The following is a 19,423-nucleotide window of genomic DNA, read 5'->3' on the forward strand; positions in this document are numbered from 1 at the left end:
CTGCCGGTGAGGAGTGACGCACCCCCTCTCCTCCTCTCCCCAGCCAAGCCTGAGAACCAAGCTGAGGCCCAGAAGGTCACATTCAGCCAGGACCCTACGACAGTGGCCCTCTGCATCTCCAAAGAGGGCCGCCCACCTGCCCGGATCTCCTGGCTCTCATCCCTGGACTGGGAAGCCAAAGAGACTCAGGTGTCAGGGACCCTGGCCGGAACTGTCACCGTCACCAGCCGCTTCACCTTGGTGCCCTCGGGCCGAGCAGATGGTGTCACGGTCACCTGCAAAGTGGAGCATGAGAGCTTCGAGGAACCAGCCCTGATACCTGTGACCCTCTCTGTACGCTGTGAGTGTATCTGGGGTGACCCCTCCCCCATCAAAACTGCCTACACTGGCTTCTCTAAAGCGCTGTCTCCATTGTCTCTGAATGTTGTCTACGTGGGTTCCCTGAAGCCAAATTCTGCACTACCTTCCTGCCATTGTCTACACTGGCTCCCATGGGCAAATCTACATACTTCCCCCTCATTGTCTACACTGGCTTTACTGGGTTCCTGCATGCTGTGCCTAGTCTGTGGTAACCTGGGATGGGCTTGCAAGATTGCAAGAGCCAGTTTGATACATTTCTTTCCAATTCCACATCCAGTGAAGTTTTCTCGGTAGCTTGAAATCAACCTTGGGGAATATTTACACCAAGGAAATTGGCAAACCCTAGAAATGGGGGCTTCTTTTATTCCCCAGAGAGTTGGTTTACCAGCAAAGAGCTGCCCCCAACAGTGTCTTTTCTGGCTCCCGTGGACCCCGGTTGACACTGCCCTTGGACCGTTAGATCAATCATGCTGGGCCATGTCTACATGTCTACACTGCCCAACCTAACATCATCTCCACACCTTCCCATACTTCTGCCTTGACTTCCCTAGGTGCCATCTATACTGAGTCTCCCAGAGTCTCTACACCGACCCCTGATCCCTGATATTATTTACATTGTATTTATTTATTATTTTTTATTTTTTATTATATTTTTATATATTATATATTATATAAAATATATAAATTATATATTATATATTAACATATATTTTGTCATTTATTATTTTTTATTATTATTTAATATAATATAATTACATTATATTATATATTACATTACAGGCTCCAGCCCCCGGGCCCTGTTGATCCTGACCCCTCCCACTGGGTTTTTTGCTAGCTCTTCCAGAAACTGCCTATACTCACACCCCGTAATGTTACCCAGAGAGGCCACCCTGGCACTCTTCACACAGAATCCCTCAAATACTGGCTTAACCACCTCTTCCACCACTGTCCAAAATGACCACATATCCCAACTCAATGTTGTCTACACTAGCTCCCCAGGCAATGCCTCCACTTACACAGATTCCCTAAGCCAAGTCTACACCAGCTCCCCCAGGCAACATGCATCACGTGCGCCCATAAGTGCAACAGCTCCCCTGAGCCTCGTCTGTGCCACTTTCCTCCCGGGACCGACACTGGTTGCCCAAACCCTGTTTTGACATCCTCCCCCCATGCCAAAAACACACACACAGGCCGGGTGCGGTGGCTCACACCGGCAATCCCAGCACTTTGGGAGGCCAAGGCGGGCAGATCACTTGAGGTCAGGAGTTCGGGACCAGCCTGGGCAACATGGTGAAACCCTGTCTGTACTAAAAATACCAAAATTAGCTGGACGTGGTGGTACATGCCTGTAATCCCAGCCATTTGGGAGGCTGAGGCAGAGGGATGGCTTGAGCCCAGGACGTGGAGGTTGCAGTAAACCAAGATCACCCCACTGCTCTCCATTCTGGGCAACAGAGCAAGATCCTGTCTCAAAAACACACACAAACACACATTATTTGTAGTGGCTCCCTTAGGGACTGCCAGCACTGAACAATAACTCCCACAAAATTATCCTCAGTGGTTTCCCTGAACAGTGTCTACACTGACATCAGCACACACAGCCTGGACTGATTTGCCCCAGACAGTTTTGACTGCTGTACCTCCTGCCAACCTGCCCCGTTTCTTTAGCATTCCTGTCTATCTGCTAACTTGTCCACCCGTTCTGGGATTCTCCTCCTTGCTGATCCAGTCCCCCCATTTCCCCCAGACCCTCCTGAAGTGTCCATCTCCGGCTATGATGACAACTGGTACCTCGGCCGTACTGATGCCACCCTGAGCTGTGACGTCCGCAGCAACCCAGAGCCCACGGGCTATGACTGGAGCACGTGAGTCACGTGGTCTCAGAACCCTGGGTCTGAGGGAGGCGGGGCTGGGGGCCTGGACTCCTGGGTCTAAGGGAGGAGGGGCTGGGGGCCTGGACTCCTGGGTCTAAGGGAGGAGGGGCTGGGGGCCTGGACTCCTGGATCTGAGGGAGGAGGGGCTGGGCCTAAACTCCTAAGTCCTCCAGGATGAAGGGAGCTTGCATTTCGGCAATTTGGGGTCTCCGGGAGTACTTAGGTCCCTGGAGCTTGGCTCCTGGTGGGTGTATCTTTAGGGATGAGGCCTGTGCTCCCCTCTCGACCTTGGTATCCCTCTCACCTGACCCCACACCCCTCCAGGACCTCAGGCACCTTCCCGACCTCCGCAGTGGCCCAGGGCTCCCAGCTGGTCATCCACGCAGTGGACAGTCTGTTCAATACCACCTTCGTCTGCACAGTCACCAATGCCGTGGGCATGGGCCGCGCTGAGCAGGTCATCTTTGTCCGAGGTGAGTGGGTCTTGGGGGCCGTGTGTGGGGACCTGGGTCCGCTCCCCTGGAGTTCTGCCCTTCAGGATTTGGGGCTGCACTGGGGGAGGCTGCGCCGCCGGCCTGGGAGGGATGCAGACCCGCCTGGCTGAGGGGAGATGAGGGTTGGCCTTCCCCTCGTGGCCTCAGACTGGGGTCTGGATTTGGGGTGTCGGGGTAGGTGAAGGCAGCAGAGTTGGGGGGTTGAGGACTTTGCTCGGGGTTCCTAGAAAGTAGAGGCCTGGGTAGGGTCCTCACGAATAGACCTGAGGAAGCTGCCCTGGGCTCCAGCTCCTGAGAAAGACGTACACCTAGAGTCAGGCATGCAAACTTCAAAGAGACAGAAACCAAGAGCTCTCACCCCCAGAAACACAATCCGGCCCCAAGGCACGGAGCCAAAGAGGAAAAGCACAAAGCCAGACCATCACCCAGTGATGGAAACTGGGTCAAACTCACAACTGCAGGGCCACACACCTAGAGCGAGGCCGGGACTGTTAACAGAGCCATGCTCCCTGGGACAGAGAGACCCCTGGGTCCCGGAGATGGGGCCAGAGACCCCTCCTGTCAGAGCCACAGCTGGCAGGATCCACAGCCACAGACACTCCCTGTGCTGAGAAATTCTGTTGCAGAGATGCATCAGAATCCAGACACTCACCTGGATGGTAACCCTGCACGCTCAAACCCATTGTCACCAAGACACACACCCAGGAGGACAGTGGCACCAGCCAAGATAGACTGAACGAAGCCAGATGACACCTGGAAAGGGACATTCTTTTTTTTTTTTTTTTTGAGATGGAGTCTCGCTCTGTCGCCCAGGCTGAAGTGCAGTGGCGCAATCAGCTCACCACAACCTCCGCCTCCCGGGTTCAAGCAATTATCCTGCCTCAGCCTCCTGAGTAGCTGGGACTATATGCGCTCACCACCAAACCCGGCTAAGTTTTGTATTTTTAGTAGAGACAGGGTTTCACCATATTGGTCAGGCTGGTCTCGAACTGCTGACCTCAGGTGATCCACCCGCCTCGGCCTCACGAAGTGCTGGGATTATATGCATGAGCCACTGCGCCTGGCCAGAAAAAGACATTCTTAGAAACACCCCAGGGCGACGGTCCATGCAGCACACCTGTGCAAACACGCAATGTGCAGGCCCCCCAGAAACATGACTGAAGGTGTAGGGACAAACTCCCAGACAGGGGCTGTCCCTGTCATGCAGACAGACTAGCCATGGAGGGACAGAAGCAGACCCCCTTACTGAGTCATAATCTTAGAATGCACACACACTTGCAGGGACACCCGAGGGAAAACAGACCCCTCTTCAGGAATCCAGATACAGCCAGGGAGATAGGACACCCCTACCGGAAACACTGTCACAGACAGCAAACCCAGAGAGACAGCTGTCCCGCTCTGGGCTCACCTGGCGCGCGAGGATGCACACAAGTCCCCGGAGGAAGATGTCACACAGACACGCTGGGGGCAAAACTAATCCAGGACAGCAACGGCTGCACACGGAGGGATGTCATCCCTCACTCACAGACCCTCAGACGGAAAATCAAAGACATCCTGGGAGGAGCTTCTTCCCGGGAACTCTCCCGAAACTCCCCGAAACTCCTCCAAAATTCTCCAGAAAGTCCGTTAGGGAGATTCTCATTCAACAAATATGTGTTTCCTGTTTGCTAGGCACTCTTGCTGAGGTTGGGAATACAATGGTGAATGAGCCACAGTCCCTGCCCTCAGTAGCACACCCAGGGGAGGGTCAGCTCCACCCGCCCAGACAGACACCGAACTGGAAATACACCCCTAACCTCTACCCCAGATACACCTGACAAGCTGATCCCCTGCCCACACACCCAGCAGGTGGCTCCAAGGTCAGAGCCTGCAGAACACAGACGCAATAGAGAAAGACTCATCGCTGTGGAAAGACATCCCCACCTCCCCACGACAGTGGCCACAGGGCCACCCCCAGCCAATAACACCATTACAAAGACATGTGCCTTCAGATAATGCCTGCAGAAACGTGCATGCTCCAAGCACTCTAGAAATCCTGTCTCAAGCAGTGAGTGCCCCGACAGCCACAGCCAGAGGAGACACACTCAAAGCTCCTGGGGTCACTCTCAGAGGGTCTCTGAGCCACGAACCCACATCCAGGCACACACAGAGTCGTCACAGAGACACAGTATGGAGTCCACAGCAGCACGAACATAGGATACGAATGCCCCACCACAGGACAGATCTATCTTTAGGGAGACTCAGAGAACTTTTTATTTTTAATAGAGACAGGGTCTCGCTATGTTGGCCAGGCTGGTCTTGAACTCCTGGCCTCAAAGCATTCCTCCAGCTTTGGCCTCCCAAAGTGCTGGGATTACAGGCATGAGCCACCACACTAAGCCCGATTCAGAGCTTTGAACCCTAGACATATGAACAGACTCAGCTTCGAGTTCCAAAACACCAATGCCACCTCCAGAAACAGAGACAAGCCTCCCAAGATAGGCTCAACCTGGTCCAGTTAGTGACAAGCACAGGAGAAAAATCTGTTTCACTCCTCAACCCAGTGTATAGTTAGAGACATATATACCACCCTACCCCCCACCAAAAAAGATTTTATCCTCCTTTTTTTAATGCTATTTGTGAGTCACTAAGCTGATTTGACAGCCCGCTGGGTCATGACCCCCTGTTTGAAAACAACAGAAACAGATGTCCTTCCTGGGTCTCAGCCCCTCCTGTGTGTCAAGGTGTAGAGGTGGGGTCAGGTGTGGGTGAACCCCCTACCCCCGTCTGTCCCAGTTATGCCTTGCATGCAGGGATGGGGGAAGTGGATGTGGGTAGGTTCTGGTTACATTGACTTCTGTCCCTGGCTTGGGGCCCAGGAGCCCCAGCCCTCCCTGCTCACTTCCCTCCTCAGCATTTCATGGCTTCCTCTCTCTCTCCGCCTCCCCACTACCTCCCATCCCCCATCCCCACCTGCTCAGCCCCTGCAGGGAGCACTAAGGAAGTCCCACTGTCCCGGTCTGTGAGAACCCCATTTTACACACTGGGGATAAGTGGCCTAGAGATGAGGCAGCCACAGCACTTGGAATAAATGCTCCCAGCCACTCAAGAGGGCAGAATTATCAGGAATCTGTGGCCCTCTGCAGAGAGCTTTGGGATCAGACAGCCTCCCACTGAAACCCAGCTGTCCTCCCCCGAGGGGGTGTGCCCCCAAGCTCATAGCTTTGTGAGGACCCCACAGCACATTCAGGGAGGGCTGCGAAGTCAGATGGCACCAGGGTCCTGGCCAGTGACCGGGCGGCCAGATCTATTGCATCCGAATAGCCAGCTTCCACTCAGCTACAGCGATTGCCAGACATGGGAGTTTGGTGTTGCTAGATCTGATTTGTCCCCGCTAAGAGAAACCTGGATTTTTAAGTGAAATCGCCTGATTTTTGAAAGGTTGGCTAGCAATTTAAATTTTGCAAAACACTAACACCTGGGGACCACTGGTTGGCATCCCCCTCCTTGTACAAAGTGGTGCTCAGGCTGTAGTGAAGGGCGGAGGGGCTTCTCCTTCCCGCCTACTCCTCCTCCTCCTCCATTCTTCTGCCTAGAGTCACCCCCTAATTCTGGTCACTCCCGCTCCCTCCATCCCCGCCTATCCTGCATCTCCCCCACCCCCTCACTCCCCAGAGCTATCCTCGTGATCTTGTGTCTCCCTTTCTCTCTCTCTCTCACCCCTCCTTCTCTCTCTCCTCAGAAACCCCCAGGGCCTCGCCCCGAGACGTGGGCCCGCTGGTGTGGGGGGCCGTGGGGGGGGCACTGCTGGTGCTGCTGCTTCTGGCTGGGGGGTCCTTGGCCTTCATCCTGCTGAGGGTGAGGAGGAGGAGGAAGAGCCCTGGAGGAGCAGGAGGAGGAGCCAGTGGCGACGGGGGATTCTACGATCCGAAAACTCAGGTGTTGGGAAATGGGGACCCCGTCTTCTGGACACCAGTAGTCCCTGGTCCCATGGAACCAGATGGCAAGGATGAGGAGGAGGAGGAGGAGGAAGAGAAGGCAGAGAAAGGCCTCATGTTGCCTCCACCCCCAGCACTTGAGGATGACATGGAGTCCCAGCTGGACGGCTCCCTCATCTCACGGCGGGCAGTTTATGTGTGACCTGGACACAGACAGAGACAGAGCCAGGCCCGGCCCTCCCGCCCCCGACCAGACCACGCCGGCCTAGGGTTCCAGACTGGTTGGACTTGTTCGTCTGGACGATACTGGAGTGGAACACTGCCTCCCACTTTCTTGGGACTTGGAGGGAGGTGGAACGGCACACTGGACTTCTCCCGTCTTTAGGGCTGCATGGGGAGCCCGGGGAGCTGAGTAGTGGGGATCCAGAGAGGACCCCCACCCCCAGAGACTTGGTTTTGGCTCCAGCCTTCCCCTGGCCCCGTGACACTCAGGAGTTAATAAATGCCTTGGAGGAAAACATCAGGGGTGTCTTGTAATACATCAGACCCCCTCCTTGCATGTTGGGGAAAGAGAGGGTGGGACAGGGACTCCTAGGTCCCAGGGCTGGGAAGAGCTGATCCACGCCCCCAGGGAACGAGAACCTGGCAGGGGTTAGACTGGGGAAGGCTGTGGGGCTCGGACCACTTGGATCCTTGAAAGACGCATTGGATGGCCGAGAACCGCGAGGCTCATGCAACTAGGATTCAGGTCACTGGACTGGGGACTCAGAGGCCTGGACATTTGGACTCCTGGGTCGCAGGACAGAGGCTGCCTTTCTGGATGGTGTGGCCAGACCCATCAGAGGCAGGAGTTCTCTGGACTCCTGGGCCCTCGGGTGGAGGTGGGGGTGGGGACAGCAGGGGCTCAGCCAGGTTCCCTGCGTCCTGAGAGAATGAGGCCAGAGGGCTGTGATCCAATGGAGCCTCAGACCTCAACTCCCCCAGGTTACTGGGGGTCTCGGGAGGGGAGGGCTGCTCCCCACTCCCATTCTTAGGGGCCCTAAGGGCATGGGGCAGGCGGGGGGGGGCGGGGTGCTGGGGAAGTCCCACCTCTGGCCACCCCGACTGTGGCTCCCCTCCTTCTCCATCCTTGCCCCCAGGGATCACCCCAGGGGACTTTTCAGTGGCTCCCTGGGAGTGGCGGCAGCTCCCTCCAGCTCCTCTCAACTGGAAAAGCAAAGACGGAGGGGGCGGCCCTTGGTCCTTGAACTCCCAGGCTCAGTAAGGGACAGGTTTTTACCCGCGTCACCTCTGCTCTCCCAAGCCTCCGTGCCTCCTCTGTAACACGGGGCAGGTGTTTCCATCGGCCTCACAAGGCTGTCGTGGGACCCAGTAAGGACATGCCCGTGATGCCCTCATGCAGCCTCTTCGACCTCCACAGACCCCACCAAGCCCTGTGCCAGGCGGTGCTGGGGCTGCAGCTGTGGCCTGCACAGACCCAGTCCCGTCCTCCGGTGTGCACGGCCATAATGACCACAAGAATAGCAGCAGTATGTTTAGGATGAAGGTGTGTGTGTGGACCGAGGGGCAGTCTCTCTCTCTCACTCCCCCACCCTCTGAAGCCCTCCAGAGGATGCCAGGCTGTGGAACGGGAGCAGTGGAGATCCAACAGTCCAGCGTCCTCTGGAAGCTTCCTCCTCATCTGGAGAGTGAGGCCGATGCATGCGTGACCCCCACGGGCTCTTCCATACTTGTTACTTCCTCTGGTTGTTTGTTGTCTGTACTCACCCACCCACCCCACCCGGACAACCGGAGGGCAGGGGCGGGGAATTGGGTCCGCCTGGCACACAGTGGATCCTTCAGTGCCATGCTGAGTCCTCCTTACACACCCACCAAACACCTACTGTGTGCCAAATCTCGGGCACACAGTCTAGTATGGAAATTGGCAAGTAAACGGGTAACCGCTCCAAAAACTCTTCCATTAGGAAAGACTTGAGAAATGGAAATGGGAGGTGCTAGCAAGGAAGGAGAGGCCCAGGAGCAAACAGGCTTCTCGACCCCTTTTCCTGTCTTGCCTTTTTTTTTTTTTTTTTTTTTTTTTTTTTTTTTGAGACGGTGTCTAGCTCTGTTACCCAGGCTGGAGTGCAGTGGTACCATCTCGGCTCACTGCACCCTCCACCTCCCAAGTTCAAGCAATTCTCCTGTCTCAGCCTCCTGAGTAACGCGCCCAGCCTTTTTTTTTTTTTAAGAAGTGGGGTGGTCTCCCTATATTACCCAGATTGGGCTCAAACTTCTGGGCTCAAGCGATCGATCCTCCCACTTCAGCCTCCAAAAGTGCTGGGATGACAGGTGTGAGTCACTGTGCCTGGCCCCTGGCTAATTTTTTTTTTTTTTTTTAAGACGGAGTTTCACTCTTATCCAGGCTGGAGTGCAATGGCGCGATCTTGGCTCACGGCAACCTCCGCTTCCCAGGTTCAAGCAATTCTCCTGCCTCAGCCTCCTGAGTAGCTGGGATTACAGGCGCGTGCTAGCATGCCCAGCTAATATTTTGTATTTTTAGTAGAGATGGGGTTTCTCCATGTTGGTCAGGCTGGTCTCAAACTCCCAACCTCAGGTGATCCACCCGCCTCGGCCTCCCAAAGTGCTGGGATTACAGGCGTGAGCCAACGCGCCTGGCTAGCCCCCGGCTAATTTTTAACATTTTTTCTAGAGATGAGATCTTGTGCTCGTTGCCCTGGCTGGTCTTGAACAATCCGCCCGCCTCGCCCTCCCAAAGCGCTGGGATTACAGGCGTCAGTCACTGCCCCCAGCCCTAACCCCCTTCCTGATAAGTGGAAGGAGATTCTAGTCCCCAGAGGTGATTCTGGATCCCAGAATTCTGCCCCCGCATTCTCTGCCTTCTAGCCGCCCCTGGTCCTGTCTCCTCTCCTCTCATCTTCCCACTCTGCCCCGCCTCATTCTGCCCCAGCTACACAGTCTACTTGCTGTTCTTTAAAAACAATACAAGGCAGGCCGAGCACGGCATAATCCCAGAACGTTGGGAGGCCGAGGCGGGAGGATCACTTGAGCCCAGGAGTTCAAGACCAGCCTGGGCAACATGGCAAAACCCCATCTCTACAAAAAATTCAAAAAAAAAAAAAAAAGCTGGGCCTGGCGGCACATGCCTGTAGTTCCAGCCACTCCGGAGGGTGAGGTGGGAGGATCGCTTGAGCCCAGGAGATTGGGGCTACAGTTGGTGGTGATCATGCCACTGCACTCTAGCCTGGGTGACAAAGCGAGACCGTCTCAAAAAAAACCATAGAGCCCCACAAGCCTCCTGCAGGGCCACTGGCTGTTTGCGCTGCCTGCGATACCCCCAGACACTCTCATGATTCATCCCCGGTGTCTCTTTCAGGCCCTTGCTCAGTTGTCACCTTACAGTAAGGTAGAGGCCCTCCCACTACCTTCGGGGACCCCACTTTGCACCTCCTATCACTTCCGCACTCTATATTTTTGTATCCCCCATGACTTACTCCCATCAGGCATGTGAGCTATTGTACTGGTTTGCTTACTGTTGTTCTCCCTGCCCAACCAGAATCAAAGTTCCATGAAGGTAGACACTTTGTATGTTTTGTTCGCCACTCATCTCCCATGCGGGGCACACATCCTCGCTCCTTCCTCATGCTCAGCAGTTTGAGTTGAATGAAAGAATGTCCCCTGCCCGTGGGAGAGGACATAGACAGGCAGGTGATGATGTGGGGTGGGATGGTCGCTTGGAATAAGGAGCTGTGGCTTCCTCCTGGAGACCCCCTCACGCTGTCCCTCTCCTTGCAGAGACCCCCAACACAGCAGGCGCAGGGGCCACAGGCGGCATCATCGGGGGCATCATCGCCGCCATCATTGCTACTGCTGTGGCTGCCACGGGCATCCTTATCTGCCGGCAGCAGCGGAAGGAGCAGACGCTGCAGGGGGCAGAGGAGGACGAAGAGTAAGTGATGGGCCCTGAGACGGGGATGGGAGAGGGGTCGAAGAACTGAGGAGTATGGGGTAGGGGTGAGGGTGGGAGAAAATTCTCCATAATGGCTGTGTGAAACAGACAGACCTAAAGGAACTGGGGTCTAAATGGAGTAGGGAGGTGTGGGTTTCTCTCTGCTACAAAGTATGGCATTGAATTTAAAAATTAGCTGGGGGCCAGGCACAGTGGCTTACACCTGTCATCCCAGCACTTTTGGAGGCTGAAGTGGGGAGATCGATCGTTTGAGCCCAGGAATTTGAGCCCAGTCTGGGTAACATAGGAAGACCACCCCCATCTACCAAAAAAAAAAAATGGCCACGCAGGGTGGCTCTGACCACTCCGCTCTGTAAAGACTCATCAGAGCCCAGGCTCCTACTATATATATATATATATTTTTTTTGTGACGGAGTCTCACTCTGTCACCGAGGCTGGAGTACAGTGATGCAATCTCGGCTCACTGCAAGCTCTGCCTCCCAGGTTAAAGCAATTCTCCTGCCTCAGCCTCCGGAGTAGCTGGGAATACAGGCGCCCACCACCATGCCCAGCTAATTTTTTGGATTTTTAGTAGAGACAGGGTTTCACTGTGTTAGCCAGGATGGTCTCTATCTCCTGACCTCGGGATCCCCCCTCCTCAGACTCCAAAAGTGCTGGGATTACAGGCATGAGCCACCATGGCTGGCCGAGTTGTTAATAAAAGAAGAAAGGGCGGTTCCTAAATTGTTATGGAGAATTTACATTAAAATAACGTAAGCTATTGATTGGCTATCCACTGCTCTTTGTATCACAAATTCCAGAAACCTGAAGATAAAGAGTAACACTGGTCAGGCAGGGTGGGTCAGGCAGGGTGGCTCCTGCCTCTAATCCCAGCACTTTGTTTTGTTTTTGTTTTTGTTTAAGATGGAGTCTTGGTCTGTCGCCCTGGCTGGAGTGCCAAGGCGCCATCTCGGCTCACTGCAACCTCCGCCTCCCTGGTTCAAGCGATTCTCCAGCCTCAGCCTCTCGAGTAGCTGGGATTACAGATGCGCGCCACCACGCCCAGCTAATTTTTGTATTTTTAGTAGAGACGGAGTTTCACCATGTTGGCCAGGCTACTCTTGAACTCCTGACCCCAAGTGATCCACCCGCCTCGGCCTCCCAAAGTGCTAAGATCACAAGCATGAGCCACTGCGCCCAGCCAATGCCAGCACTTTGGAAGGCCAAGGCTCTTGTTGCTAGTGGTTCGAGACCAGACTGAACATCAAAGTGAGACACCATCTCTAAAAAAATAAAACAAACAAAATTAGCCAGGCATAGTGGTGCACACCACAGGAGGCTGTGGTGGGAGGTCACTTGAGCCCAGGAGCTCAAGTCTGCAATGAGCTATGATCATGCCACTGCACTCTAGCCCGGGTGACAGAGCAAGACCCTGTATCTTAAAAAATAAAAGACTGGGCACGGTGCCTCACACCTGTAATCCCAGCACTTTGGGAAGCCAACCCAAGTAGATAACTTGAGCTCAGGAGTTCGAGACCAGCCTGGGCAACATGGCGAAACCTGTCTCTACAAAAAAAATACAAAAATTACCCAGACCTGGTAGCCCGTGCCTGTAGTCCCAGCTACTTGGGTGGGCTGAGGTGGGGGTGGGGGCATGTGGAGGCTGCAGTGAGCTATGATCACACCACTGTAGTCCAGTCTGGCCAACAGAGTGAGACCTTGTGAAAAAAAAAAAAAAGAAAAGAAAAATAGCTCAGAGCAGTCTGAGGTATGCGAGCTATGCAAAATTTGTTTTTTTGAGACAGGATCTCACTCTGTCCCTCAGGCTAGAGTTCAGTGGTATAATCTGAGCTCACTGCAACCTTCGCCTCCTGAGCTCAACCAATCTTCCTACCGCAGCCTCCCAAGTAAATGGGACCACAGACACGTACCACCACACCTAGCTAGTTTTTTTATTTTTGTAGAGACAGGGTTTTGCCATGTTGCCCAGGCTGGTCTTGAACTCCTGACCTCAGGTGATCCACCCACCTCAGCCTCCCAAAGTGCTCGGATTACAGGCATGAGCCACCATGCCCAGCCTGGAATCTGTATTTACCACAAGCTCCCTAAGTTTTTCTGATGCACAAGAAGGTCTGTTACACCACTGTCTTAATCATCTAGTTAGTTCAAACCAATAACTTGCTGCTGATCTCCTCTGTGCGCAGCTCCATGCCGTGACCCAGTGTGTCCGAGAAGGCCTGGAGCTCACAATATGGAGGAGGAGACAAAACTGTCTCCAGATAGTGATGGTGTAGCATGACCAGTGATGGGATAGGGCAGTTGAGCAAGCTCTGAGAAGCCAGAGGGGGCATCTGACCCAGGCTGGATGGTCAGGGAGGGCTTCCTGGAAGAGGGGACATCTGAGCTGACAGAAAGCATCGTAAGCACCTGTCATTACTGTATGCTTTGGTCTGTGGGTGTGTAGAATGAGGGACAGGAACTTTAACCTAATTTGAGGGACAGGAAGGCACTTCATTTATCCATTCATTCTTTTCACACATATTTACTGAACTCCTCATAGTGGATTCTGGAGACACCTTGCTGACGACCCAGATCTTTCTTTTTTTTCTTTTCTTTTTTTTTTTTTTCTTTTTGAGGTGGAGTTTCGCTCTTTTTTCCCAGGCTGGAGTGCAATGGCGCGATCTCGGCTCACCGCAACCTCCACCTCCCGGGTTCAAGCAATTCTCCTGCCTCAGCCTCCCGAGTAGCTGGGATTACAGGCATGCGCCACCACGCCCGGCTAATTTTGTATTTTTAGTAGGGACAGGGTTTCTCCATGTTGGTCAGGCTGGTCTCACACTCCTGACCTCAGGTGATCTGCCCGCCTCGGCCTCCCAAAGTGCTGGGATTACAGGCGTGAGCCACCACGCCCGGCTGATCTTTCTTTCTTTCTTTTTTTTTTTTTTTTTTTAATTTTTGAGATGGCATCTCACTCTATCGCACAGGCTGGAGTGGAGTGATCTCATCTCACTGCAACCTCTGCCTCCCGAGTTCAAGTGATTCTTGTGCCTCAGCCTCCTGAGTAGCTGGGATTACAGGCGTGCACCATCATGCCCAGCTAATTTTTGTATTTTTTGGGGAGATGGTGTTTCACCATGTTAGCCAGGCTGGTCTCGAACTGCTGACCTCAGGTGATCCGCCCGCCTCAGCCTCCCAAAGTGCTGGGATTACAGGCGTGAGCCACCGCCCCCAGCCCAACACAGATCTTTTTTCCCTCCCAGAGCTCACAGTGGGGCATGGTAATTATAAATAACATTTCAAGTACAAATTCAGTAAGTGCCCTGAGGGGGAAGTACAGCTAGGTATGTCCATGTAACAGGAATTCCTGATCCACTGGGGAAACCTGAAAGCTTCCGGGAAAAAGAGGAATTCATGGAATGAATAAAAACTCTTACTCCAGGCAAGAAAAGGGGGCAGGGGAAAGGGAGACCCAGGTAGAGGGAACAGCATGTGCCATAACCCCGGAGTCAGAAGGATGCCTGGGTCTTAATCTCCACTTGACCTACCTCCTACCCCACAGCCTGGAGGGACCTCCCTCCTACAAGCCGCCGACCCCAAAAGCGAAGCTGGAGGCACAGGAGATGGTGAGCACTTTCCCTGGAGCCCAAGCTATCCCCACCTCCACACCCACCCCAGGGCTGGGAGCGGCCTGGCAGGGAGAAGCTGGCTGGGTGGTGGGGGCAGTTCCTGACCTCTCCGCCCCTCTCCCACTACAGCCCTCCCAGCTCTTCACTCTGGGGGCCTCGGAGCACAGCCCACTCAAGACCCCCTACTTTGATGCTGGCGCCTCATGCACTGAGCAGGTAGGAGCTCATGGGAAGACAAAGGTGGGTTGGGGGTCTGGGTTGAAGGGCCAGGGGTCAGGCCTGGCAAAAGAGGTCAAAGACTAAAGGTCATAACTCAAGGTCAAGGGTGTGTCCCCGGTTGGTGCTTAATGCATTGAGATGTGTTCAGGATTCCATGGGGGAGGTAAGGGGTGAAAAGGCCCAAGGTCACAAGGTTAGAATTTAAAGTCACTTGGGGGCTGGGCACGGTGGCTCACGCCTATAATCCCAGCACTTTGGGAGGCCAAGGCAGGAGGATCACTTGGGGTCAGGAGTTCGAGACCAGCCTGTGCAACATGGTGAAACCCCGTCTCTACTCAAAACACAAAAAATTAGTTGGGTGTGGTGGTGCGAGCCTGTAATCTTAGCTACCCGGGGGGCTGAGGAGGAAGAATCGCCTGAACCCAGGAGGCCAAGGTTACAGTGAGCTAAGATCACACCACTGCACTCCAGCCTGGGCAACAGAGCAAGATTCCGTCTCAAAAAAATAAATAAAACCAAATAAATAAAATCACCTGGGCCGGGCATGGTGGCTCTGGTCTATAATCCCAGTACTTTGGGAGGCCAAGGTAGCTGGACCCCTTGAGCCTAGGAGCTCGAGACCAGCGTGGGCAACATGGGCTACCCAGCAACATTTTGTGTCTACAAAAATACTGAATTTACCTGGGTGTGGTGGCAAATGCCTGTAGGCAGGGTCTCACCCTGATGCCCAGGCTGGAGTGTAGTGGCACAGCCCCAACCACCTGGGCTTAAGCAATCCGCCCACCTCAATCTCAAAAAAAAAAAAGAGGAAAAGTCATTAGGTCAATGAAAATTGATTATCTGGTCAGGCGTGGTGGCTCACACCTGTAATCCCAGCACTTTGGGAGGCTGAGACAGGCAGATCACCTGACGTCAGGAGTTCCAGACCACCCTGGCTAACAAGGTGAAACCCCTTCTCTACTAAAAACAAAAATAAGCCAGGCATGGGTGACATGCTCCTGTAATCCCAGCTATTCAGGAGGCTGAAGCAGGAGAATCGCTTGAACCCAGGAGGCAGAAGTTGCAATGAGCTGAGACCGCGCCACTGCACTCCAGCCTAGGCAACAGAGCAAGACTCCGTCTCAAAAAAGAAAAAGGCCGGGTGCGGTTGCTCACGCCTGTAATCCCAGCACTTTGGGAGGCCAAGGCAGGTGGATCACCTGAGGTCAGGAGTTCCAAGACCAGCCTGGCCAACATGGTGAAACCCTGTCTCTACTAAAAATTACAAAAATTAGCTGGGCGTGATGGCGGGCGCCTGTAATCCCAGCTACTTGGGAGGCTGAGGCAGGAGAATCGCTTGGACCCGGGAGGCAGAGGTTGCAGTGAGCCCAGATTGCACCATTGCACAACAGCCTGGGAGACAAGAGCAAAACTCCGTCTCAACAACAAAAAAAAATAGAATGAAAGAAAATTGATTATCTACATTTGCTGGATACTGTGCCTGGAGCTGGGACAAGACAAATCAAGTCACTCCCCTCAGTGGTCTACTGGAGGTCAGGGGTCAGACACTGAGGTTGCGCTCAAGGTTCAAAGGACTGTTTAGAGCCCAAGGTTAAGTACTTGAGGTCAAGACTGAGGTGAAAGGTTCATGGGGAAAGATTTGCAGAGATCGAGTGTCAAAAGTGAGTCCCAGGATTAACAGGGTGAGTTGCACGAGCTGGGCTTTGGGTTAAGGAAGGGCTGAATGAATGTCCCAGTGCAATATGGCCTCAGGGGACAAGGAGTGAGGTGGCATCTTGTTGGCATGGGGAGAGAGCGGTCAGGATTTTGGGGTCAAGAGCAGATTGGTAATCTGTGTCGTGCGTAGGAAGTGATCTTGAGTTCCTGTCCTCTCTCTACCTCCAGGAAATGCCTCGATACCATGAGCTGCCCACCTTGGAAGAACGGTCAGGACCCTTGCACCCTGGAGCCACAAGCCTGGGGTCCCCCATCCCGGTGCCTCCAGGGCCACCTGCTGTGGAAGACGTTTCCCTGGATCTAGAGGATGAGGAGGGGGAGGAGGAGGAAGAGTATCTGGACAAGATCAACCCCATCTATGATGCTCTGTCCTATAGCAGCCCCTCTGATTCCTACCAGGGCAAAGGCTTTGTCATGTCCCGGGCCATGTATGTGTGAGCTGCCATGTGCCTGGCGTCTCACATCTCACCTGTTGATCCCTTAGCTTTCTTGCCAAGGATCTAGTGCCCCCTGACCTCTGGCCAGGCCACTGTCAGTTAACACACATGCATTCCATTTGTGATGTCTACCTTGGTGGCTCCACTATGACCCCTAACCCATGAGCCCAGAGAAATTCACCGTGATAATGGAATCCTGGCAACCTTATCTCATGAGGCAGGAGGTGGGGAAGGTGCTTCTGCACAACCTCTGATCCCAAGGACTCCTCTCCCAGACTGTGACCTTAGACCATACCTCTCACCCCCCAATGCCTCGACTCCCCCAAAATCACAAAGAAGACCCTAGACCTATAATTTGTCTTCAGGTAGTAAATTCCCAATAGGTCTGCTGGAGTGGGCGCTGAGGGCTCCCTGCTGCTCAGACCTGAGCCCTCCAGGCAGCAGGGTCCCACTTACCCCCTCCCCACCCTGTTCCCCAAAGGTGGGAAAGAGGGGATTCCCCAGCCCAAGGCAGGGTTTTCCCAGCACCCTCCTGTAAGCAGAAGTCTCAGGGTCCAGACCCTTCCCTGAGCCCCCACCCCCACCCCAATTCCTGCCTACTGAGCAAGCAGCCCCAGCCTAGGGTCAGACAGGGTGAGCCTCATACAGACTGTGCCTTGATGGCCCCAGACTTGGGAGAAGAATTTACTGTTAACCTGGAAGACTACTGAATCATTTTACCCTTGCCCAGTGGAATAGGACCTAAATATCCCCCTTCCGGGGAAAGTGGGTCATCTGAATTGGGGGTAGCAATTGATACTGTTTTGTAAACTACATTTCCTACAAAATATGAATTTATACTTTGACCAGGTCTTGCCTTTTCTGTGGGATGTGAAGGGGATGGGGTGAGACATGAAGGGGAATGAAGAAGGAGTCCAAGGGCTTGAGAGAATCAGTGAACTGGGGTCAAGAGAGTTAAAGACAAAAACAAAGGGACCAAAGATACAAAATAAGAATTGAGAGAGTAATGAGCAAAAACGTATCAATCAAAAACAAAATGTTTTTTTTTTTTTTTTGAGGCAGAGTCTCTCTCTGTCGCCCAGGCTGGAGTGCAGTGGCATGATCTCGGCTCACTGCAAGCTCCACCTTCTGAGTTAACGCCATTCTTCTGCCTCAGCCTCCCGAGTAGCTGGGACTACAGGCGCCCACCACCACGCCCGGCTTATTTTTTGTATTTTTAGTAGAGACGGGGTTTCACCGCGTTAGCCAAGATGGTCTCGATCTCCTGACCTCGTGATCCACCCGTCTCGGCCTCCCAAAGTGCTGGGATTACAGGCGTGAGCCACTGCGCCCAGCCCTAAAAACAGAATGTTGAGTAATGGAATGGGGAGGGGTCCAGGGCATGCTGTTTAATGAACATTCATAATTGCAACAGCAGTATGATGAATGGGACAAAGATAAAAATAGCAATTGGCCAGATGCAGTGACTCATTCCTGTAATTCCAGCACTTCGGGAAACTGAGGCCGGAAGCTCGACTGAGTCCAGGAGTTAAGAGACCAGCCTGGGAAACACAGTGAGACCCCGCCTCTACGAAAGTTAGCCGGGCGTGGTGGCACGCACCTGTAGTTCAGCTACTCTGGAGGCTGAGGTGGGAGGATCGATTGAGGCCAGAAGTTCAAGGCTGCAGTAAGCTATGATGGCGCCACTGCACTCCAGCCTGAGTGTGACAGAGTCCAACCTTGTCTCTAAAAAAATAAAAATTAAAAAAGCAGTAACGAAAGTATAAGAGGCTCAAGTTTAATGGATAAATGGCAAGTAAAAGTAGACTAAAGGCAAAATCATGAATAATGTTGTAATAGGAGCCCAAGGCATGACGGATAATAAACCTGAATGAATGGGCCAGAGGCAGAGTGATGAATAATGGAAAAATAGGGACCGGGGGCAAGGGAGGTAACGGACAGGACTTCATGGATCCAAAACATGATGGCTAATTAGAGAAGGCCCGGAAGAACGACGAAAGTGAGCAGGCAGGCTGGAGCTAAAAGTAGTCTGGGCAATGAAGCTCAAATGAATGGGGCAGAGGCATGATGGGTAATGGGAGAGGAATGAATGGGCCAAAGATAGAAGCCGCAGTGACGCGAGGAACAAGAGGCATGATGGGTAACGAAAGGGGTGGGTCTAAGGCAACTGTTTCGCTAAGAGGTGATGAGGGCATTGTGGGTAACGAGGAGCAGCGCAGGGTTCGCAGAACAGATTAGAATTCTCCCGAGGCACTCTGGGAAGGGCCAGCACTTCCGGTTTTAGGTCAGCTACTCCGAACCAGAGGTGGGGTGGGGGCCCGGCTGCCGCGGTGCCTGGTGGGACGCGAGGCCTGACCTTGCTGCCTAGCCGCCTCTGCCGCGCAACCCACCTTTACCTGTCCTTCGACCCTGGAACGTTAGCCAATGAGAGTACCAAGCTGATACGCCACCAAGGTCGGCCCCGTACACACTGGAGCCAATCAAAATGCTGCAAGGGTCAAAGCCGACCAATTATCACAGCAACCTCGCCGCGGGGCGGAATCAAAAGAGGGCCTCCTCCAGGAGAGAGGCGGGGCGATGCCTCAGCGGGCGTGGCAAAATGCTCCGCACAGACCAATGGCGGGTTAGCACCGGAACCCGCGGCGACGCGAGCCAATAGGCGTATGCGCTGCGAGCCAATGGGAAGGGTGGGAGGGGCGCCGTGACCACCCTGCGAGTGAGAACCAATACAAAAGGACATTTCAGGGAAAGTGGGCGGGACTTTATGCACAAGTCCAATGGGAAGACCGAGTCTTGACGCTGGTGGGCGGGCCTCAGGGCACACTAAACCAATG

At 53.8% G+C, this 19,423-nt stretch overlaps 1 protein-coding gene across 5 annotated transcripts in view; it reads left to right on the plus strand.

Moving 5' to 3' along the window:
- NECTIN2 (nectin cell adhesion molecule 2) overlaps positions 1-17,434 on the plus strand; it is a 43,186-nt gene extending 25,752 nt beyond the window's left edge. Inside the window, exons 3-9 of one of the 5 annotated variants that reach the window (XM_024351456.3) lie at positions 44-340; positions 2,108-2,225; positions 2,559-2,707; positions 10,438-10,591; positions 14,151-14,214; positions 14,347-14,433; positions 16,321-17,434. In XM_024351456.3, coding sequence (XP_024207224.1) covers positions 44-340; positions 2,108-2,225; positions 2,559-2,707; positions 10,438-10,591; positions 14,151-14,214; positions 14,347-14,433; positions 16,321-16,590 — 1,139 coding nt within the window. In that variant the 3' untranslated portion in view covers positions 16,591-17,434. Of the gene's footprint in view, positions 1-43; positions 341-2,107; positions 2,226-2,558; positions 2,708-4,009; positions 6,382-6,449; positions 7,166-10,437; positions 10,592-11,515; positions 12,209-14,150; positions 14,215-14,346; positions 14,434-16,320 lie in introns of those variants that run through there. The other 4 variants (XM_016936175.4, XM_054673560.2, XM_016936174.3 and 1 more) reach the window with 4 other exon arrangements.
- Positions 17,435-19,423: the final 1,989 nt, after the last annotated feature.

The sequence above is a fragment of the Pan troglodytes genome, chromosome 20 (genome assembly GCF_028858775.2).
Source record: "Pan troglodytes isolate AG18354 chromosome 20, NHGRI_mPanTro3-v2.0_pri, whole genome shotgun sequence".
Classification (NCBI taxonomy): Eukaryota; Metazoa; Chordata; class Mammalia; order Primates; family Hominidae; genus Pan; species Pan troglodytes.